This window comes from Alexandromys fortis, unplaced genomic scaffold (assembly GCF_014885135.2).
Source record: "Alexandromys fortis isolate MF-2015 unplaced genomic scaffold, M_Fortis_MF-2015_v1.1 scaffold_39, whole genome shotgun sequence".
In the NCBI taxonomy this organism is placed as follows: domain Eukaryota; kingdom Metazoa; phylum Chordata; class Mammalia; order Rodentia; family Cricetidae; genus Alexandromys; species Alexandromys fortis.
This window is the reverse complement of record NW_026067918.1, coordinates 8,794,091-8,817,501: the sequence shown is the minus strand read 5'-3', so window position 1 is coordinate 8,817,501 and position 23,411 is coordinate 8,794,091. Positions and strand designations below refer to the sequence as shown.

Sequence of the window (23,411 nt, the reverse complement as noted above, 5' to 3'; positions counted from 1 at the left end):
CAGAAGGGGACAGGTGGGCGGTGGGCAATGGGTACAGTGTGGACAGGGGAATGGCCACCCTCCAGTCCTGCTTCAAAGGGCTGTGGTCAATGAGCAACAATAAGCACTCAGGGACCCCTAAGTCTCATAAGGGATTTGACAGACAGTAGTGACAGGCTTATCCCAGCCCTGCCCAGGCTGATCACTACTGGCTCTAAGGATGCATCCCCACCTCCCTGCCCTCAGCTCCAGAACAAATACCAGGGCCTCAAGCTCCTGGGGCAGAGGAGAGGCAGGAGCTTGCTCCTGGGCAGGCAAGGTGCCCACCCACTCCCCAAGACAGGCACGTACGGCGCTGAGGTCAGGGGCATGCGGGCTGGAGGGGCTCACAGGGACCGAGTCTCCGGCAGCAGATGGCATGTACAAAACAGGACCCGGCTGGGTGGGGCTGGATACAGCTGAGGAAGGCTGCATGTCATCATTTAAGGGTGGCGCTGCAAGAGAGAGTGGGGTCAGCAGGCGCGAAGTGAGGTCTGTCTCTGTAAATTATATCTGCATATCTTCTAAAGGAGGCCATACATATCCCTGCCACCACGGGGAATTAAGTTACCGTTTCCACTGCACCTTCTACAGTTAACTGAAAGTTACTGAAGTCACATGATGGGCTTCATTACACAGAAAAGGAAATGGAGGTTCAGAAAGGTCAGCCAAGTCTCCCAAGATAACAGAGATAGGAGACAGAAGAGCTCATTCCAACCCCATTTTGTATAGCCCAAACTATTAATCCCTTCTCTGTGGCAACTGGGCAGTCTCAGTGCCTACAGCTCCAGCTCCCTGTGCCCTCCATGTTTCCCCTCCTAGAGTTCTCTCTTATTCTCTCATCTCTGAGACAGAGCTGAGCCTAGAAAGAGTGAGGGGAAGCAGAGCCCTGATCTGCAGGGAGACAGGCAACAACCCAGCCCCCACGGGAACAGAGCGTGGGGCTGTTTCACGCTGCAGCACAAGCCACCTGACGCTACTGAGCACTTAATGAGCCGACTTAACCTGAAACGGATGCAGAGGTTACAATGATTAGAGGTTCTCTAAGACTCGGCACAAACACGGTAAACAGCTTGATACTTCTTAAGTTAGTTACTTATAAAATAGTTTATGTATTTATTTTGAGGCAGGGTCTTTGTACATAGCCCTGGAACTCACTATTGTAGACCGCACTGGCCTTGAGTCTGCTCCCAGGGCTTGGTATTAAAGGTGTGCACCACCACACCCAGCTATGCTATCATTTTACATTGGACTTAGTAAAAACATTGAAATTAATTTAACCTATCCATCTCTCTCTCTTTAGCACGTTACGCAAAACTTTAGTGACCTACGGAAGCTACCTTATACTCTGGCAGAAGGCTCTGCTCCAGTGAACCAAGCAGGGCTCAGCAGGGAAGAGCTTCATGCTCATGGGTGACATGGGGTAGCTGGCTGGGATCAATCAAGTTGCTTTTAACATTTGGTGCCTCAGTGTTGCCTGGGACTCAATGCCCAATAGGGCATGGACCTCTGAGTCTATCTCAGGCTCCTGGAGGCTGTACCAGGGCGACAAGGTCAGTTCCAGAGTGGCCAGGTGACTGTAACTTCCAGTGGGGATGCCCCCAGGCCTGAGCCTCAGCAGAGGTTAGGGGAGAACAGGAAGACAAGGAGCTGCCCCAACCATGCGAACGTCGTACATACGTTCTATGTGGGCAAAGGCGCAGAAAGGTCCTCGGGGACAGCTACCCGACTGCTGCATATCGTTGCACTTAGTGGATTTGTAGATCTGGAGGGGGAGGGCAGAAACAGGACAAGTTCAACCACAGTTAGACACTTTCATCGAGGTAGGGCTAGCCTGGAATTCCTCTCCACTTTTTCCCTTCCTAGTTCCCTATGTCTTTACCAGCGTCTTTTTCTAGGGACAGGATATTGATAGACAGCCTATGCTTGCCTTTGGCTCCTAACTCTCCTGCCTCACTGTCTCGTGCTGGGGTGGCAGGCACGCACCGCCCACCAAGCTTCTCCTGATCAACCTGCTCAACTCTCGGGGCAGCCTATACCATCAATCAACACCCTCCTCCTGGAGTCAAAGGTCCATCACAAGGAAACTGGGGTGACACCCATGAATATGCCTCCTTATACTGAGCCAAGATCCCAAAAAGCACAGAGTCACCTTCAAAATGCCCCTCAGGGAACCTGGACTTGTGATCTCTACTGGGTTTAACTGCTGCCTGTGATGTCTACAGCCACATAAGGCTGTCTTTGCATCGCTGTGCCCTGGCTTCCACAGACCCCACTATGGAGGGAGAAGTACACCAGGGAGGCTGCTGTCCCTGTCCCTTGGGCTCTGATCTGCCATGCTCCGCAAGGTGTAAATACCACAAGTAGTGTAAAGTCCGGAACGGCCAGACTACTAGGTCCTATCCGTGCCTTCTCGGCTGGGTGGGCTAGGAATCGAACTGGAAGCAGAGGGAGGGCAGGCTTAGAAACAAAGCGGCTACACGCTGAGACACTACCCACAAAGCCCTCTCCTGGAATAGCGCCACTCCCTGCCCCCATTCTAGCCTATCTCCTAATGCTCCAAAGTGGAGATGGTAAGTCACTCCTGCCCCTCCCCACAACCTACCTCTGGGTGGAACTGCTGCTCTGTGCGGGTGTGGCAATACTGGCAGGCATCCCCATTCTCACACTTGCCAGGGTCTCCCCACTCGTCCCCGTGTTTGACGTTTGGGCATGGAGATGACCTGGTCCAATGAGAAGGGATCAGACAGGGGCAAGAGAGGACGAGAATGGGACCAGAACAATGCCACCTGGGTCCTTGGACAGGGCCCTCTCTGGTCTCCTGTCTCACAAGTCCAGGTGTAGAAATGGGGAAGACCAGCTACATAGGAAGGGTCTCACTAGGGCCAGGCTGTTCCTCTGGCCCTGGCCATATCACCAAGGAAGACACAGTTTTGCACCCTTCAGCCAGGCACTGAACCTCTGACAGCCCAAGGAGTCAGGCCACAGCCACACACATGTCCCACACGGGCACACACCCTAAAGACTCAGAAATGGATGGGCCTCATGCAAGAACGGGTCAGGGCTCCCACCAGTCTCTTCCACAGCCCCCTCCTTTCTAACTGGGCCCTGTAACCCCCAGGGCTTGCCCTCCCACCGCCCTGAGAACCATGGAGGCAGTGGTGTCGGTCACAAACCCTTCCTCGCCTCTCCCCCTCCCATGGCAACCTTTTGGGGCCAAAGAACCTGTATTTGTGCTTCCGGGGACTCCGCCGCCGGTCCTTGCTGTTGTGGTAGTAGGGACAGGCATAGCCCTGGCGACACAGTCGTGGAGGCTTCTTGCATGGCTCTGTCTTATAGTTCCCCAGGACATAAGCAGTCTCTGCACAGAAGGACAGAGGGCAGAGGGCAGGGGTCAGGGAATGGAGTCAGAGCCCCCAACAACAGCAGAGTAGAGCACAGGGGACAGCTACTGGGAAGAAGGGTCCCCTGAGCTGGGGTTCTCATGCAAGACATGAACGGGGCCACGTCTTTATAGGCCAGGTAGGCAACAGGAGGGAAAAAGCATGGATGAGGGTGTATATGTGAAAGCCAAGGGAATCTTGGGAATCCCGTCTGTCTGGAAACTCCCTTATAGTGCCTTTTGAATATAAGTTTAACATGGGATGAAGGGGCGAGGTGAGCTAAAGAAATGGCTCAGTGGTTAAGAGCACTTGTTCTTGTAGGACTGGGTTCCGTTCAGTGAGTCGGGTCACAACCATCCATAAAGCATGCACACAGTGCACAGAGATACGGCCAGACAAACACTTATACACATAAATACTTAAAGTTTCCAGATGGGATGAAAGGGCTAGAGTTCTCCTAACAGAAGTGGTAGTTTCAAGCCAAGCCACTGGGTAGCTATGGAGAGGGGAGTGCAATCGCCACCTGAGGCTGCCTATACCTTGCCACCGAGGTTCCTCACTGAGGATTTTTTCTATCATGGCATGACTTGCAGCCCCAGCTGACTGGCCTTCTATGCTGCCCTCTACTGTAGTCTGGCCATTCTGTAAGGCCTCCATGGCTTGGAGCTCCCTGAGAGAAAAGGAAAGGACGGAGAGGTGGGAAGGGGAATGAGAGAATGGGAAACAGTGTCATCAATCTCTTGTCTCGTTGAAGTCAGCAGCAACAGTGGCTGATCTCCTTGCCTGCCCCTCCCCTCGGCCCAGCCTCGGCCTACCTGATATCATAAACAGGGGAGCGGAGGTCATGTGGGCCGTGAGCAAAAGCACAGTGCAGGCCATTTTTGGTGCAGTTGCCTTTTGAGTCTGTTTCATGGATGCAGATTCCAGTTTTATAGTAACGAAGGTGGTACCTGCGCTCGGTGTCCCCTGTGGTCCTGTGCAGGAATGGGCACCTGGAACACAGCAGGGGAAGTCAGTCACCTCCGCCTCCCGAGGCCACTGCGGAAGGGCCGCCACCACGATCCAGAGAGTGCAGTGAAGGAAGACTGGGGAAGACAATGATGAAGTCTGTGGCCAGGATGGCTCTGCGCGCAAAGGCTGGGATGTGAAGGGTTTGGTACCCCAGGCAGCTGCCTATAGCTGCTTCAGGGGACACACTTCTGGATGAACAGATGTTTGAATAATAAATGCTACCCAACTCAGGGGCTTCCAAAAATCAACCCCTCGAAACTTGCACACGTGCCCTACAAGCTTTAACAGGCTTGAGAGGAGATCAGCCAGTCTTGACCTCTGTGAAAAAGGTCGGCTACTGTAGAAAAAGCTCAGAATGCTGTAGTACAGAACCCAGAAGCGCTTCCCAGCACTTTTCTGAGGTTAAAACAATAGCAACAAGGCCTCGACGGTCCCTCTGAGTAATGTCTCAGGCTTTGCCACCTCACTTGCTACCAGTGATAGACTCAATTCCTCAACAGACATTTAAAGTTAGCAAATAAGCTGGCTGTCATGGCACATGTCTCTCTCTTTTTTTTTTTTTTTTGGTTTTGAGACTGGGTTTCAATGTAGCATTGGGGCCTGTCTTGGAACTTGCTCTGCAGACCAGGCTGGCCTCGAACTCATACAGATCTGCCTGTCTCTGCCTCCCAAGTGCTGGGGTTAAAGGAGTGCGCCACCACTGCAAGGCATGGTACACGCCTTTAAATCCAGCCCCTGGGAGGCAAAGGCAGTTGTCTCTGTGAATTTGAGAGCCTGGTCTACAGAGTGAGTTCCAGGCCACCCAGGGTTTCGTTGAGACTCTGTCTCAAACAACAACGATCAGCACACAGGGACACTAGAGAGGCTTTTTCTACGCTGCCACGGCAGTGCGGACTGTGGTGGGGATAAGACATGGAGGACCAGAAACAAACCCAGGGCATCATCTTGGTTCAAATGTAGTCTTGTGGGATTTAGTGGAAGAAAGGCTAATTTTTTGTTTTCATGCAATAGGCAAAAGAAACGAAAGCCATTCCCATTTATTGCTGTCCCTCGAGCTCAGGGCAAGGGTGAGCCCAACTTTGACCTATTTTGTAGGCTAGCTGCCTGGCATGTACCACGCTTATTCTGAGGGCATCTGATCCAGAAGGAGAGCTGGCAGGGCACTCACTCGTCACCCTCTGGGCAGAGGCCTGTGGCCTCGTCGTACTTGGTGCAGTAGACATCTGGACTATAGTTAAAGGTGCCGTCCCGACGGCGGATGGAACGGCGGCGCCGCTGGTTCACGAAGTGCCAGTGGAAGCAGGTGTAGGGCCGGTGCTGTGTGCATTTGTGTTGCACGAAGAGCGGACACTGCTCTGTGCGGAACTCCTTCAGGTACCTGCAGAGAGACAGTCTATGAGGGGTGGGCCAGGAGCACAGTGAAGCGCCTTGCTTTCCAGCAAAAAGCCACCAAGCCCCGAGGGCCCTGCTCTGGAGTGCCAGTCCCACTGGGACAGGAGCGGTCCAGGGCTGAGGCTGGACTCTGGCTTTTAGATATGTCCCAACAACTACGCTCCACACCAGCATGAAAGGCAGCAGCCACAGGCCACATGAACGCTGTGTGTGGCAGAGGCCAGCTGTGCTCAGCAGCAGCTTGGCTGAGCCATCTGAGGTTTCGCAGGCCGAGCCACTAATCATAGGGAAAAAGCTATTCACAAGAACATAAGCAGCCTCCCCCGAGTCTGTGGTTCCCTACTGCCCACATACACCGACCCACCCCCAAAGACCTCCCTATACCATGAACCAAGCTGGCACTGTGGGTTGAGGGAAGAAACATGGAGACACTGCTTACTGCTTTGGTACCCATTGGTAAAGTGCCCTCTGGATTAACTCTGATCACTGTCTGTAGCACGAATAATAAAAACCCAGAGACAGATATTGGGGTTTAAGCTGAAGATTAGAAAAAGCAAAACAGCCAAGCCACCAGAGAAGTCTCTCCTCTACCAAGGCTGGGCGACTGCAGACTGAGCCCTGAGCCTGTCCCATCTTATATTCCCCTCTAGTGCTGGGATTAAAAGTATGTGAGTCCCTAAAACTGACATTAAAGGTGAGTCACCACCACCTGGATGTTTCTGAATTGATCTTGAGTAGCCCAGGGCGGCTTTGAACTCACAGAGATCCATCTGCCTCTGTCTCCCAAATTCTGGGATTAAAGGTGTGTGATATCACTGCCTGGCCTCTAGTATCTTAGTTTTATCTTTTGATCTTTAGGCAAGCTTTATTTACTAAAACATGAATATCACTATAACTGTCCTTGAGATGTCTTTAGTGCTACCTGCAGGAATATTTGGGAAGGAGCTCACACAGGGATTCTGAAGATGCCTTCCCTCTTAGAATGGACTGTGCCCAGTTGTCTCACATAAGACCTGCAACAGCTGGGGTTTTTCAAATACTGGTGTCTCTCTCCTCTACCCTCAAACAATAGCCAGGATATCAAAAAATACTCCACTAGGTGGAGGGTTTCAAACCATCTTACCCTCACAGAACATACCCCATCGATTTGTGTTCTTCACTACCTTAATCCAGCCTAAGGTTCTCCTAGGCTGGGGTGGAAACTGTTGAATGGGCAATCAGTGCGGTTTTGTTTCCTTTTTTTTTTTAAATTTATTTATTTATTATGTATACAACATTCCTTCCATGTATGCTTGCATGCCAGAAGAGGGCACCAGATCTCATTACAGATGGCTGCGAGCCACCATGTGGTTGATGGGAATTGAACTCAGGACTTCTGGAAGAGCAGTCAGTGCTCTTAACCTCTGAGCCATCTCTCCAGCCCCTGCAGTTTTCTCTTTTTTTAAATTTATTTAACATGCATTGGTGTGAAGGTGTCAGATCTCCTGGAACTGGAGTTACAGACAGTTGTGAGCTGCCATCTAGGTGCTGGGAATTGAATCCGGGTCTTCTGAAGAGCAGCCAGTGCTCTTAACCACTGAACCATCGCCTCTCCAGCCCCTGCAGTTTTCTTTAAATGTTTTTTAATGTACTTTTTTTTTTTTTTTTTAAGTATGAGTGCTCCCTCTGCATGTAACCCTGCAGGCCAGAAGAGGGCATCAGATCCTATTACAGATGGTTATGAGCCACTGTGTGGTTGCTTGGAACTGAACTCAAAAAGAACAATCAGTGCTCTAACCAATGAGCCACCTCGCTGGCCCTCCCTTAAATATTTCACTGTGTATATATGTATGTGTGAGTGGTGGGAAACGGTGCATATGCCACAGCACACATATGGAGGTCAGAGTACAGCTTTGTGGAGCTGGTTTTCTCCTTCCACCTTTACATGGGTTCCAGGAATCAAACAGGTCAGCAAGTCCTGCTATCTTCGAGACCACTGGGCAGACCAATTTCTCAAGCCAACAATCCAAGCAACCAATGGGCTGAGAGGTAAGGAGATGCCAAGAGCATCATGTGCAATGTTGTATACCTAAGCAAGTGAGGCAGAAGCAGCAGATTTGAACCAGCTGCTGCCTGGGCTCGGGCAGAGCTTAGATCTGGAGTGCATAACCCTAGGACTTCTGCCCAGATCCCTGAGGCCTAAGTAGTCCAATAAAGAGCAGGCTGGGTGGGCAGGACTGGGGATGGGATCAAACAGAAGTGTCTGGAGTCAGGCAACACCTGTTAAACCCAGCACATTTGGGTACAGATGCAGGGCCAAGCAATGAGGACACTGTCCTGCTCATGTTTTCAAGGGAGATACGAAGAATAGATGGGACTGCCGGATGATGATGGCGCACACCAGAGGCAAGCAGATCTCTGAGTTTGAGGCCAGCCTGGTCTACAGAGTGAGTTCCAGGACGGTTAAACAGAAAAACTCTTTCTCAAAACAAAACAAAAGGATAGGAGAGACTGATGGAAAGAAATGTAAGGGGCTCTTCTCTGGGTATCTTAGGTACCAAAAAGGACTCTGACCCAGACTGGAATCAAAGAAGGCTTAAAGGAAGAAGGTGCTAGCAGATTAAATGTTCTGAAGAAAATTAACAGTATGATATAACATTGTATCTGGTTCTATGAGTGCCAAGTGCCTCTATAGGAGCAACCGGGAGCCTAGAAGTGAGCGTTGCAGACAAACCCACAGGTGGCAGAGGTATCAACTCTGGGTCCCAAGTATCTAAGATACCGGAGAGAAAACTGAAAGGCCCCTATGATCTGCTTTCTTGGCTCCTCTGGCATTTAAATAGAAGTTCTGTTTCTTTCCATTTGTCTGTCTGTCTGGCTAGACAAACAACCTGTGCCTTTTTGGCTATATTCAGGTATCAAGCCCTGGCACTAAGTTGGGGCACCCATGCTCTAAGCTACTAGGCTAATCCTTCAAGAAAGACATTCTTCCTATTCGTTGGGTCCACTAGGAGAGCAACCCAGGTAGAAAATGAGGTGAGGAGGAAGGGAGCAAGTGCAGTCTTGAGTGCAAAGGCCTGGCAAAGTAAATCCCAACACCTAGTTAGGATGGAGCTCCAGATAAACCATGAGTACTTTCCTGCATGAAAAAGTATGGCTGCACACGGCATGAGGCACACCAATACTGTGGAGCTACACATTGTGTATCTGTGATTCTATCTAGCTGCTATCCTGTACTTCAATGTTCTCTTCAGACAAGGTCTCGTTGTTGCTGTCCAGGCTGGTCTCAAAGTCCTGGGCTTAGGCAATTATTCTGTCTTGTCTAAGTAGCTAGGATAATGGGTACAAACCATGTTACCACTAGATAACATCCTGTGTTATTTGCAAAATAAATGTTGGTGCTCCTTAAAGTCTGACAGGGTATGGTGGTATAGCCTTTAACCCCACCACTGGTGGCAGTAAAACCCTGTCTCAAAAACAAACAAAAAAACTTTTTTTTTTTTTTTTGGTTTTTTGAGACAGGGGTTCTCTGTGTAGCTTTGGTTGTCCTGGAATTAACTATGTAGACCAGGCTGGCCTTAAACTCACCTGACTCTTGAGTTCTGAGATTAAAGGCACATGCTACTATCATCCACTTAAAAGAAAACATTTGAAGCCAGGCTTGACAGTCCATGCCCTTAATCCCAGCACTCAGGAGGCAGAGGCAGAGAGGTAGCTCTCTCTGAGTTGGAAGCCAGCTTTTACAACATAGAAGATTCCCGGATAGCCAGGACAACTTAGTGAGACTCTGTCTCAATAACAACAATAAAGCAAAACAAAACGTTTGGTGTCAGCATCTTGGTGAGCACACAGGAGACAGGGAGAAGGCTTTGGGCACAGTGGCTCTCACGAAAAGAAGCTCCTTGGGGTAGAAGCTTGCACGGCTGAGGCAGAAATGTCTACAGTGCCTGACAGGAATTCCTCAGGTAAGGACAGAGGCAGCAGGTCATTTGAAGCCACACTTCCATTCCTACTGCCCCATGTCAGATACACAGGACTTTTTAATAGGACTTGTTAGTCTTCCTGAAACCCGGATAAGCGGCCACCACTGCTCAGCCTGGCATTCCTAGCCCCATCCACCCATCCCAGTGTGGGTTTTTAACTCGGCCTCCTCACCACTCTGGCCACAGCTGCAGTGCTAGTGGCAAGAAAACTTCCTGTCTTTGCTCGTGCCTCACTCCTTACTTGAGGAAACCAACAAAGGCTGGACTAAATGGAAATGAATCTTTTGGATGCCACTTCTGTGAAGTCTTCCTTGCTTTCCACCTAACTATCTGTTAGCTCCCCTGCACTGGAAACGCTGGAGATGGAACCCACGGCCTTGCACATGGTACTCTACCGCTAAGCTACACTCAGACAGAGCCACTTTAGGCATTTCTTACACTTCTTATTCTGCTTTGCATGTTAATCATGACACACTCCCCTTTACAGGTTGAGTATACCTCATCTGGAATGCTTGAGATGAAAGTCACTTGTAATCTTTTTGAATTTGGGAAACCACACACAAAGCTATTATGGGGATGGAACATAGAATTCACTCAGTTCATTTATGTGTCACATATGTTTTATAAATATCAGCGCTAGAGTAATTAGAATTATAGATATATACCACCATGTCATCCATACCTGTGACCCACTACATAGAATGAGGAGAAAAACTTCCCACTTGGTTTTAATTTTCCTTTATTTTTGTAGTTACACGTGCATGTGTGCATGGGTAGATGTGTACACGTGTGGAGGCCAGAGGCTGAGGCTGGGGTCTTCCTCTATTGCACTCCACCTATTTGTTAAGACAGAGGCTCTCACTGAACCGGAGCTCAACAATGTGGCCAGATCCTCTGTCTCCACAAGTGCTGCCATGCCTAGCTTTTTAATCTGGATGCTGGGGACTCAAGCCCAGGTCCTCTGCTTAGAAGATAAGCACTTTACGGAACGGGACATTTCGTTCACCCCTCTACTGAGGACATGATGAAACTGCCAGTGGCCTCAGTATCTTCTTTATCTCCTAAATAAACAGAGCCACCAACAGAAAAAGTCACCACACAGAACGCTACGACATTTTTACTTGCTAGACCCCTTTCCATCTTCTTTCTCCTCAGCTCTCGGCACTGTTGTCAAGCTCTACACACTGGCAAAGAAAAAAGGGGTGAGAATTGAGGTGTTTTACAGAGCTGACAAAGTTTGCTGTGGTTACTACAGCAGTGGACCAACCTAAATGCCTGAACACACGGACTGCCCTGAGATGCCGGTGCAAACCTCAACAGGCATCTCGATATTGAAGAATGAGCTCTTACCCTTCAGCAGACACACTCTTTCCCACCCTCGGAAGGAAAAGGAGTTCACTTTATAAAGCCACTGGGGAAAATAGGCTTCTTCCCTTTACTTTACAGACACCATAAACTGTGAGAACCTACTCAGCCCAGCCGCTCTCCAGCCTTCCCACACGGGGCGTTCACCTGACGTGCACTAAGAATGCAGACACTGCAAGGCTGGGAAGAGTACTTGGGAGCTTTCAGCAAATCATAAGTTTTCCCTTGTTGAACCGAAGGCTGCCAAACCTCAGCAACAGGTCATATGCTCAAAAGATGCTCTTTGGTAGCAATTTTTATTAAAACTATAAAGTTTGGGGCTGAAGAGATGGCTGAGAGGTTAAGAGCACTGGCTGCTCTCCCAGAGGTCCTGAGTTCAGTTCCCAACAACCATGGTAGCTCATGACCATCTGTAATGAGATCTGGTGCCCTCTTCTGTCATGCAGGCACACACGTGAGCACTGCATACATAATAAATAAATCTTAAAAAAAAAAAGCCAGGTTGTGGTGGTGCACGCCATAATCCCAGCACTTGGGAGGCAGAGGCAGGAGGACCTCTGTGAGTTCAAGGACAGTCTAGTTTACAAAGCGAGTTCCAAGACAAGCTCCAAAACTACACAAAGAAACCCTGCCTCAAAAAAACAAAATAAAGGGGCTGGAGAGATGGCTCAGAGGTTAAGAGTACTGGCTGCTCTTCTAGAGGTCCTGAGTTCAATTCCCAGCAACCACATTGTGGCTCACAACCATTTGTAGTGACATTAGATGCCCTCTTCTGGTGTGCAGGTGTATATACAGACAGAGCAGTCATATACATAAAATAAATAAAATAATTTGAAAAAAAAAAAAAACAAAATAAATAAACAAACAAACAAGACTGTTAAGTTCACACTTTAAACTCATTAAAGTTTCTAATCGGTAGTTTTTAGTATATTAAATCACATGCAATCACTGGGCTAGAAATACCTCGGTGGTCAAGTGCTTGTGTAGTATGAGTGGAGGTGTGGCTAGATGCCCAGGATCAATATTAACCATGCCATGTAGTACACACCTACAACCTCAGCACTCAGGGGGAGGCACTGCAAGCGTGAGGCCGGTCTAAGCTGGCTGAGACAATGCCTATGAAGGAGGGAGGGTGTGTATAACAGGGCAGTGTGGCAGTGCGGAGATGGGAGGGAAGGAAACCACAAAATACACTTTGTTGGAAATGTTTTTTGTTTTTTCTTTTTTTTTTTTGGTTTTTCGAGACAGGGTTTCTCTGTGGTTTTGGAGCCTGTCCTGGAACTAGCTCTTGTAGACCAGGCTGGTCTCGAACTCACAGAGATCCGCCTGCCTCTGCCTCCCAAGTGCTGGGATTAAAGGCGTGTGCCAACACCGCCCGGCTTTTTTTTCTTCTTTTTTTTTAATGTCCTACTTGTTCTTTTTTTTTTTTTTTTTTAATTGCTGGAGCCCACATGGCTTGTCCTTTTTTTTTTAATATTTATTTATTTATTAGGTATACATTATTCTGTTTGCTTGTATGCCTGCAGGCCAGAAGAGGGCACCAGATCTCATTACAGATGGTTGTGAGCCACCATGTGGTTGCTGGGAATTGAACTCAGGACTTTTGGAAGAGCAGGCAATGCTCTTAACCTCTGAGCCATCTCTCCAGCCCTGTTGGAAATGTTATAACGAACAGGGTGGTGGTGGCGCATGCCTTTAACCCCAGCATTTAGGGGTAGAGGCAGGGGGATCTCTGAGTTTAAGGCTAGCTTAGTCTAAAGAGCGAGTTCCAGGATAGCCAAGGCTACATAGTGAAACCCTGTCTTGAAAATCCAAAAACAAAAGAAAACAAGAGCAAAAACAAAAAAGTTATATGATACCTTACACATTATGTGATGATTTTAAAAAATAAAAATAATTTTTCAAAGCAGAAAAAAGTATTGCCAGGCATATAATCCCAGCACGTGGGGGCAGAGGCAGGCAGATCTCTTTGAGTTCTGGTGTCTGGTGAATATAGTGAGACCCAGGATAGTCAGGACTAAGCAGAGAGATTTTGCCTCAAGGAAAAAAGTATCGTCACAGCTGTGTAATTTCTGAATATTCCCACTGGACAAAAATAAATTCCATGCACTGTTTTACCCACGTTTCTTCTGGTGTCTCTGCTGCAGGTATTTTAAGAAGCTCAAAGGGTGACTTTATAGACTATATGCTATGGTATGGAATGCTGGATGTCTAGACGATACCAAATCAAAATTTTTAGCATTTTCTAATAATTAGGCTAATATAACTTTATATATTAGCTAAGAATGGCAGAAAAACTTGCATTCAGAATCTTCATATAACACAGTAGTGTGTCTCAAATTCATCCATGTTTAAACGGAAGACAGAGGCCAGTCGTGGTGGCGCACACCTTTAATCCCAGCAGGATTTCTGTAAGTTCCAGCCCAGCTGTCTACATAGTGAGTTCCAGGATAGCCAGGGCTACTTGTAGAGAGAATCTGTCTCAAAAATAAAGAGGTGGGGGGCAATATTCTTAGATTAGCCATAACTGTCCATAGCTGCAACATGAAAATATAGAAAGTGTACTTGGCTAGTAAGGAAGCCTTCTTCAAGTTCAAACACAGTTGGATTAAAAAACAACAATTATTAAATTATTAAAAAATACTGTGCAGTTTAGAAACGCAACCAGAGGCCTTTCGCTCCCACCTCCTCCACAGTGGAGCTGCAGACAGAATCTGCTTTCCCCGCTTCTCATCCAGTGACTCCTAACAAAAATACCAGGCAGGCAGAGGTCTAGCAAAAAAAAGCTTGCCTGCGTGCTGCTCAGGCTGCAGGGCTCTAGTGACCTACGTGTGTACAGGGCTTCTAAGACGCATGAGAAGGAGACCTCACCTTCAGGCATCAGGGTGTTGGAAGCGGGAAGTAGTAGGTCCACGAGGGTGTCTTGTTCTCTGCACTTACATGGGGTGCTATCTCCAGAGAAGCTCCTTACAGAGTATGCCCAAGATGCATTGCTCTAAGTTGTTGCTCTCAGAGTTGTCCAGCTGCCCTCACCAATAAGTCAGTCTTTGTAGGATGACAGAAATCACCAGTCAGAGCAGAAGCATATGGACTGAGGGGAAGCCTTCTTTAGTGTCTAACATAGCTGGATTAAAACAAAAAAACTTAACCATTAAGCAGATCTGAACTTTAATCATTACTTTAGACATAGCAAACAATGAGGTGTCAAGCTTAAGAGTCTAGTCTCAGTATGGGCCTTACATCAGTATTCAGGCATCTGTACTGGCCTGCCCTTGGGGTCCTGACAGGATACTCCTCAGCTGCAGCCACTAAGAGCACCCCTGGGTACACTCTCTTTGTTCCCTTTTAAAAGGTGGGCCCTGTCCATCTCCCATCTCTTTTTCTTTCTGTCTCTCTGGTCCCCAAGGACCAGTCTCTGCCCCTTCTCTCTCCTCTTCCAATACATGATGTTTCTCCTTCCCGCAATTTTTTAAATAAATTTTAACACCATGAACACTTATTAATGGGGTCTGGTGAGACCTTTTGTAATGCAGGAAGTTAATTTGATTTGATAAACATGCAAATGAGATCAAAAAAGGATTACTGGCAATTTAGCTCATCGCCTCCGACTCCGCTAAGCAACTCGTTCTGTAAATTGCACTCCAGTACTGTATGTCTGGCTTTACTGCAATTTGCAATAATGACCTAAATACATGTTCACTTCCTGAGTTTTCCAAACACCATCAGATGAAATCCAGTAAAATTCATAACAGTAATGTACCAACTAACAAAACAGCTGACGGAACTCCGTTAATGTACCAACTAACAAAACAGCTGACGGAACTCCGTTCTCTCTCACACATTCTTCTCTATCAAAACAGCTGCTAACGGGACTCCACTCACACAATTCTGTCTCTCTCCAGTCTAGTAACCCAGGCTGGCCTTGAACTGGCAGGATGACCTTGAACTTCTGATCTGCTTGCCTACCTTCTGGGTACTAAGACTACAAATTTGCCCCCTTCCTTTCTATGCATGCTAGACACTCATTTTACCAACTAAGCTACACCCTTGGCCATGCTCCTGAAGAAAGCTGAAGAAAAGTATCCCAGGTAAAGGAGGTGGCTCAGAATTGGCACCCACAGCCAACCCTAACAACCTAAATTCAGTCTCTAAAACCCACATGGCAGAAGGAGAAAACCCACTCTTACAAATTGTCCCTGGATCTCCACAGCTATACATGAAACAAATATAAAGTTATAAGTACAACAACAACAACAACAAAAAAGAAACAAAGTTCAGTTGGTGGCGGTGATGAATGCCTTTAAACCCAGCACTCGGGAGGCAGAGGCAGACAGAGCTCTTTGAGTTTGAGGCCAGCCTGGTCTACAGAGTGACTTCCAGACCAGCTGTTTTAATGAGGAAAAAGAAAAAAGAAAAAGAAAGAAACAAGTTATAAATTCACGGGATGCCTGTATATACAGGTATATTTTATACAGAGAGAGCATTTCTTGTCTAAAAACTAACCTACAGGGCAAATGTGGTAGTGCATGCCTTTAATCCCAGCACTGGCAAGATCTAAATTCCAAGGCCAGGCTGGTCTATATAGCAAATTCCAGGCAAACCAGGGCTACACAGTGCGACCCTGTTTCAAAAATGATGGAAGGATGGATGGATGGATGGAAGGATGGATGGATGGATGGATGGAAGATTAGGTGGACAGAGAGACAGACGGACAGACAGATGATAGAATCACCCCACAACCTTTTCAATAACTAGAGCGTCATTTTCCTGTATCAAGACCATTAACAAGGCTGGAGAGATGGCTGGGGATTAAGAGCACTGGCTGCTCCCCCGGAGATGCTGAGTTCGATTCCCAGCAACCACACGGAGGCTCACAACTACCTAGAATGAGATCTTGTGCCCTCTTCTGGCGCCACAGGCATACATGCAGGCAGAACACTATACATAATAAATTAAAAAAGAAAAAGAAAAGAAGCATTAACAAGTCTGAGAATCGAGCAAAGTTGAAGGACTCCAAAAAAGATATACTTTGAAGCGTAATTCCTTATAGGGGCAAAAATAACAAAAGAAACCAATATTTTAAACATTAACCTCATAGTGGCACACCTAATCCCAGCACTGGGGAGGCAGAGACAGGCAGATTTCTGCGAGTTTGAGGCCAGTCTGGTCTACAAAGTAAGTTCCAGAACAGCCAGAGCTACATAGTAAGACCCTGTCTCAAAAACAAAACAAAACAAACAAAAAGATACCTTCTATTGTCCTTTCAAACAAACTGCTTAAATTTATATCTCTGTGTGTGCGTGAGCACATGCATGCGTTGGAGATCAGAGAATAACCTGGCAGAGTTGATTTTTCTCCCACCTTCATGTAGGTTTCTGAGTTGTGAGGATTAACTCAGGTTGTCAGGCACAGATGTACCCACTGAGCCATCTCACCGGCCCCTCAACTAACTGCCTTTTGTTTCTGTTTTTTTCTTTTATTTTTGACACAGGGTACTCCATGTAGTACTGCCTGTCCTGGAACTCAGGAGATCTGCATGCCTGAGTGCTGGGATTAAAAGCAAACACCACCACTACACCTACCCTAGCTGCCTATTTCTCTTGCGCGCTCACTCTATTTTTCTTCCTTCCTTCCTTTCTCTTTTTCTTTTCTTTTCTTTCTTGAGACAGGGTTTCTCTGTGTAGCTCTGGCTGGCCTCACAGAGATCTGCCTCCCGAGTACCGGAATTAAAGGTGTGCACCATCCGCCCAGCATCAGCTAATTTTTCTTTTTTCTTTCTTTCTCTTCCTTTCTTTTTCTTTTTTTTAAGGTTTTTCAAGACAGGGTTTCTCTGTAGTTTTAGAGCCTGTCCTGGTACTAGCTCTTCTTGTAGACCAGGCTGGCCTCGAACTCACAGAGATCTGCCTGGCTCTGCCTCCAGAGTGCTGGGATTAAAGACGTGCACCACCACTGCCTGGCTTATCAGCTAATTTTTAATGTACTTGCTATATGAATCTCTAAATCTATACTTCTGGACACAGTGTGGGATGTAACTAACATAACACTCCCTATTCTTTTCTTTAATTTTATTTATGTATTTTTTAGTATGAGTGCTGTCTGCATGTATGCCTGATGCTAGAAGGCATCAAATCACGTTAGTGGGTGCTGGAAATTGAACTCAGGACCTTTGGAAGAGTGGTTTGTGCTCTTAATCACTGAGCTATTTCTCTAGCCCAAAACTTACTATTCTTAATTCCTATTCTTAAATCTGTTTTTCTTAACTCTTCTAAAAATGTACAAGGTAGACTTATTACAAACAAAACTGCCTTACACTCAGCCCTTGGCAGTGGATCTCTGCGATCCAGCCTGAAGTCCAGGACAGCCAGGGCTGTTACACAGAGAAATTCTGTCCCAAAAAAACAAAACAAAAGATTAGCAGAAATATGACAATAACTATCTTTCAAACTACTGTTTATATAACCTTTTGGCTTCAGGAGCGTTCAAGCCTTCCTGGTTAAAAAAAAAAAAAAAAAAAAAAAAAGCCTTCCTAGTCACCTGGGAGGTGGAGGCAAGCAAGTCGGTAGTTTAGGGGTTTTCCACATAAAACCCCGCATCAAACAAAACAAAATGACAACAACAGCAAAAACAAACAACCAAACAAACCAAAAAAAAAAAAAAAAACAAAAACAAAAACGAAAAACGAGTAATGGCAGGTGGCACTTAAAAGGGAGAGACAGGGAGGAAGATACTGAGTCTGAGGCAGGCTGTGCTTCATTGACAGAACTGTCCCAAAGGAGTACGTCACACAGTTTTAAAAGACAAAACATTGAAACCCTGTCTCGAAAAACCAAAAAAAAAAAAAAAAAAGACAAAACATTTTGGGGCCGGAGAGAGGGTTCAACAGTTAAGAACACTGGCTGCTCTTCCAAAGGACCCAGGTTCAGTTCCCAGAAAACCACATGGTAGCTCAAAATGGCTGTAACTCCAGCTCCAGGGCTTCTGACACGCCCACACAGATCTCCAGGCAGACAAACACCAGTGCACATAAACTAAACATAAGTACATTTACAAACAAACAGCTGGGCAGTGGTGCACAGGCCTTTAAACCCAGCACACAGAGGCAGGCGGATCTCTGTGAGTTGAAGGCCAGCCTTGTCTACAGAGCCTAGTGCCAGGACAGGCTCCAAAGCTACATAGAGAAATATTGTCTTGAAAAACCAAAACCACAGAAGCCAACAAACAACAGCTGGCCATGGTGGCACATGGTGGCTGTGCTATGTATGAAAACTCATTTTGTTAGGATTAAAGGTGTGCACCTCCAAGGCCCAGCAGAAAACTCTTAAAAAACTCCCAGTTCCCCTAATCCCCAAGGACAACAACTGAGTTCACTTCAGTAATACAGACACATCAGGGACACCAATACTTGTACCACCTGTGTCCTCATGTTCACCGACCGAGGATCTGAATGATCAAGTTTTCCAAGTCATTGATTTTTTTTTTTTTTCGGTTTTTCGAGACAGGGTTTCTCTGTGGCTTTGGAGCCTGTCCTGGAACTAGCTCTGTAGACCAGGCTGGTCTCGAACTCACAGAGATCCGCCTGCCTCTGCCTCCCGAGTGCTGGGATTAAAGGCGTGCGCTACCATCGCCCGGCTTTTTTTTTAAATATTTATTTATTATGTATACAATATTCTGTCTGAATGTATGCCTGCAGGCCAGAAGAGGGCACCAGACCCCATTACAGATGGTTGTGAGCCACCATGTGGTTGCTGGGAATTGAACTCAGGACCTTTGGAAGAGCAGGCAATGCTCTTAACCTCTGAGCCATCTCTCCAGCCCCAAGTCATTGTTTCTGAATGCCAGAATTTACCAATTTACCACAGAGCCAGAGATGGCTCTGTGGGCTGAGTGTCTGCTGCACACGACTGAGGACCTGAGTACGAATCTTCATCACCATGTAACCCCAGTGTTGGGGGGTCGGAGGAAGTGGGCCCCCAGGAGCTCACTGGGCAGCCAACCTGGCCAAGCTTCAGGTTCAGTAAAAGAATCTTTTCTTTTTCAAGATTTATTTTATGCACACAGGTGTCTTGTCTATTGTATGTCTGCATACCAGAAGAAGGCATTCGGGATCCCCATGAAATTATAGTTACAGACAGCTATGAGCCACCATGTGAGTGTTAAGAATTGAACCAGGGACACCAGAGGAACAGTCAGTGCTCTCTTAATGACTGAGCCATCTCTCCTGCCCATAAAGATCCTATCTCACAGGACATCTGACCTGATCTCCAGTTGCGCACGCACGCACGCACACAAGCACGCACGCACACATGCCACATGCGCGCGCACAACACACACACACATCCACAAAAAGAAACTAAGATTTATTTAAGTTTGTTTGGTAATTGTACTGAAAACCATGATCCAAGCAATCAAAGATCATTAAAAAGTTCCATAAGGAAGCCCTGTGGCAGATCTGCAATCCCGGTTAACTCAGGAGGCTAAGGCAGTAGGAAAGTGGTACCTAAAGAAATAGTAAGTGGGTGTGTGGACTACAGCTCGATGGTAGAGCCCTTCCCCACGCGTGGGATCCGCAGAGTTGGGAAGGCACTAGCTGCCAAGCTTGGCCATCGGACTTGGACCCCCAGAACCACGTGGTGAAAGGAGAGAACCAATGCCCTTGGACTGTTTGACTTCCACACCTGCGCACGCATGCGTGTTCCCACACACACGTACATATAAATAAATAAGTGTAATACAAAATAAGTCCCAATTAAGTTTACAGATTTGCAAATCGAGACCACATTGCTGTGTGGCCAGCTAAGTCAGTGACTTCTTAACCAAAAGCGACCGCAAGGATGCAGAGAACTCCAGTAAGAACCAACCAACTGAGTCACACTGCAGTCAAGCTTAGCCGCCAGCCAATATCATAGAGTCCCTCGAAAACCAATACATTTTCTATAACCGATGTTCCCAGGTCCATCTCCCAAGACAGGCTCCCCTGCCTGCCTTTAGTTCTCTGTATCCCAACAGTTGCTTCCTGGCTTACTCGAGTGCTGCTCAACCGCTCAGATTCTGAACTCTCCGTGGGTTGGGATCCTGAAAATACCTACACCGCCCAGGCACCTGAAGGGGGTGAGAGGCACTCCTGACCCGGCTGGGAACGGAAACCAACGCTTTACAAGGGGAAGCCCATCGCTGGCCTTTGTCCCACAGCACCTAGGCCTACTGTGCCGTGACAGCAATGAAGGCAGGGACCTAGGCTGGCACACATGCAGCTTGGCAGGGCTTTTCTGAGGCTCCCTCTCCTGCCAGATTCTGAAGGGGCCTGCAATCGTACAGCACCCCGGGGGTGGCTCGCTCACAGGCCGGACAGTACTGCCTGCGAAGAGTGGTTCCGTGTCTGCACGTCTGACTGCTTAAGGGAACTCAAGCGTGGGTGATCCTCGTGGACAACCAACAGGCCTCTGAGCTACAAAGGAGCTCCTCGGGCGCACAGATGACTGCAAGCGAGTCGTTTCTAGACAGGTCTAGGGCCGGCTGCTACACAACTCAACTTGTCATGTCGTGGACTCCTCGCTCGCCAAGAGCCTGGTCCTGTGGTTTTACGGTCTGAGGAACACTCGGGCCTCCAAGGCCTACCCTGGGAAGTGTGTACTCGGGACCGAGCTCCTGCCTTCCCAACTCGGAGGCTGGGACCGAGTTTCCCGCCCCACGGCCCGACCAGAGGTTGGTGACAGTTGAGGAAGCTGGGACCGGCCCTAGCAGGTTGGAACCGGTCTGGGCCAAGCTGGAGAAGGAAGGGGGGGGGGGTGGGAGACAGCCCCGCGCTCTCCCTGCGCGCGTGACTCACGCTGGCCGCTGACGTCAGGCGTGCGCGCGCGGCGGGGGGGGGGCTCTACGTACGTGTAGTGCTGCGGTTTCTCGGGCTGTGCCTGCAGCACCTGAGCGGTAGCGGCCGGGGGCGCCGAGGAAGCTGCCGAGCCGCCGGGCCCCGGGCCCTTCGACATGGTCCTGTCTTCCTGCCTCTTCGCCTCTCCCCTTTTATTATTCAGTCTGCGCGGTCCGCGCCGAGGACCCACAGCGCCTGCGCCGCGCCACGAGAACGTGAAGACCCCCCGCACGGCAGCAAAGGTTGCTGGGAGTTGTGGTCCTCCTTTCGGATGAAATTTTACCGTTGGCACAGGGTCGCTGCCGAAGCACAAGACCACAATACCCAGGGATCTTTGCGGACCGTGTCCCGGATGCTAAGGACCCGCGATGTCTTGTGGTAATTGTAGTCTGGCCACTCTTAACTAATACCAGCGTTTTTACAGTGTGGTGGGAAGAGAGCTCTTCCTTGAAACTGGAACCATCGGAGTACAAGAAGCGAGTTAGGGAGGCCCTAAACGATTCCAATCGAGAATGTTTCAAGTATAATCACGCTGCCAACAGTGTAGTAATTACCTGCCTCCTTACCAGTACAGTCTGCGCATGGTTGCTAAAGTCAGCCTAGAGCATTGCCTCCAAGCAGGCAAGCTTGTGAGCCAACTTCTTCCTGAGATGGTAGTAACCTGTACATCACCAGGGAAAGTAAGCCGGCTGGCAGACAGTTTGAGGAAGCTTTGTTAAAGAAAAGTTACACTACCCCATACTGTTAATGCCTCATTAACATTTACCAGCCCTGAAACCTGGGCTCCGTCTGAACTCAGTGGCTGGCCGAGACACCTTGTTTCCAGTAGATTAAGGTCCAAGGGAGAACTCAGTCTTTATCTAGTGGTTTTCATAGATACACTGGTAAATTGCGGAGAAGCATCACGGTAGACCAATACGAAGGGCTAGGGCGTGAGTAAGGAATGAGTTATATTGCACTCTGGTTCTCTTTTCTGGAAGACCTTTCCTGTTTGGGAAAATACAGGGCCATAGCCTCACATTTAGGCATTTGGTTTTATGACATGACCTCCACGGGCTGGATATAGTGACTCATGCCTGAAGGAGGAAAATCACAAGCTCCAGGCCAATCTGGGCTACATGCTGAGACCCAGTCTCAGAAAACAAGAGCAGAGTGACACCTGCCTTGGTCCCAGCACTCGGGAGGCATTCAAAGTAAGCCTGGTCTACATAAGCTGGTTACAGGTCAGCCAGAGCTTCCCTCTGTCTAACAACCACACCAAAAATAACAAAACAACAGGAATGGGGAGATGGGCCAGAGGTAAACGTGCTTTCTTTGCGAGGCTGGAAACCTGAGTTTGATCACTGGCACCCTTTGTTAAGGTGGAAGGGGAGAACCCACTCCACGAAGCTGCCTTCTAGCTTGCCGGTGGGTTCACACTCGCACCTCTCACACATGCATCACACACAACCAACCAACAAAATGTCCATCGCAGGGGGTGTAATGCTGCCGCTGACCTGTTCTCTGTTCAATATGCTTCAAAATCGTTTTCTTTTGTTTGTGATATACGTTTGTTGTTGTTCTTTTTTAAAAAATATTTTATTTATTTATTATGTATACAATATTCTGTCTGCGTGTATGCCTACAGGCCAGAAGAGGGCACCAGATCTCATTACAGATGGTTGTGAGCCACCATGTGGTTGCTGGGAATTGAACCCAGGACCTGTGGAAGAGCAGGCAATGCCCTTAACCTCTGAGCCATCTCTCCAGCCCCTGTTGTTGTTCTTGCTGTTGTTTTGCTTTAATTTTTATGTGCACTGGTGTGAGGGTGTCAGAACCCCTGGGATTGGAGTTACAGACTGCTGTGAGCTGCCATGTGGCGACAGTTTGATCCCTTACATGGTGGGGAAGAAAACAGGTTCCATACTTGCATCAGGGAACAAATACTTGAGTAAAATTTAAGACTCTTTTGAAAGAGAGAAGCAGAGTGTGCTTCTTGACGACACCTTTAATACTAGCTTTGGGACACTGGGGAGATGGCTCTCTATGGGTCTGAGGCCAGCTTGGTCTGTATAGCAAGTTCCAGTCCAGTTCCGCTCTCCATAGTGAGAGCTTCTCTGAAAAGAAACGGGGAGCGTGTGTGTGTGTGTGTGTGTGTGTGTGTGTGTGTGTGTGTGTGGTAATTTGGGCCTTTAATCCCAGCAGAGGCAGGTGAATCTCTGGAATTCAACGTCAGCCTGACTCCTAGGACAGCCAGGGCAACTCAGAGAAACCCTGGATGGAGGTGGGTGGTCCTTGGACTTCCCACAGGGCAGGGAACCCTGATTGCTCTTTGGGCTGACGAGGGAGGGGGACTTGATTGGGGGAGGGGGAGGGAAATGGGAGGCGGTGGCAGGGAAGAGACAGAAATCTTTAATAAATAAATAAATTAAAAAA

General features: G+C 48.0%; 1 protein-coding gene across 3 annotated transcripts in view; it reads right to left on the bottom strand.

The window, feature by feature from the left end:
• The window catches only part of Unk (unk zinc finger), a 31,085-nt gene extending 7,936 nt beyond the window's left edge, over positions 1-23,149 (bottom strand). Inside the window, exons 1-8 of one of the 3 annotated variants that reach the window (XM_050140297.1) lie at positions 21,011-23,149; positions 5,581-5,790; positions 4,217-4,393; positions 3,941-4,071; positions 3,244-3,379; positions 2,624-2,741; positions 1,699-1,783; positions 370-473 (exon numbers count right to left, since the gene is read on the bottom strand). In XM_050140297.1, coding sequence (XP_049996254.1) covers positions 370-473; positions 1,699-1,783; positions 2,624-2,741; positions 3,244-3,379; positions 3,941-4,071; positions 4,217-4,393; positions 5,581-5,790; positions 21,011-21,114 — 1,065 coding nt within the window. In that variant the 5' untranslated portion in view covers positions 21,115-23,149. Of the gene's footprint in view, positions 1-330; positions 474-1,698; positions 1,784-2,623; positions 2,742-3,243; positions 3,380-3,940; positions 4,072-4,216; positions 4,394-5,580; positions 5,791-21,010 lie in introns of those variants that run through there. The other 2 variants (XM_050140296.1, XM_050140298.1) reach the window with 2 other exon arrangements.
• Between the last annotated feature and the right edge of the window lie 262 nt (positions 23,150-23,411).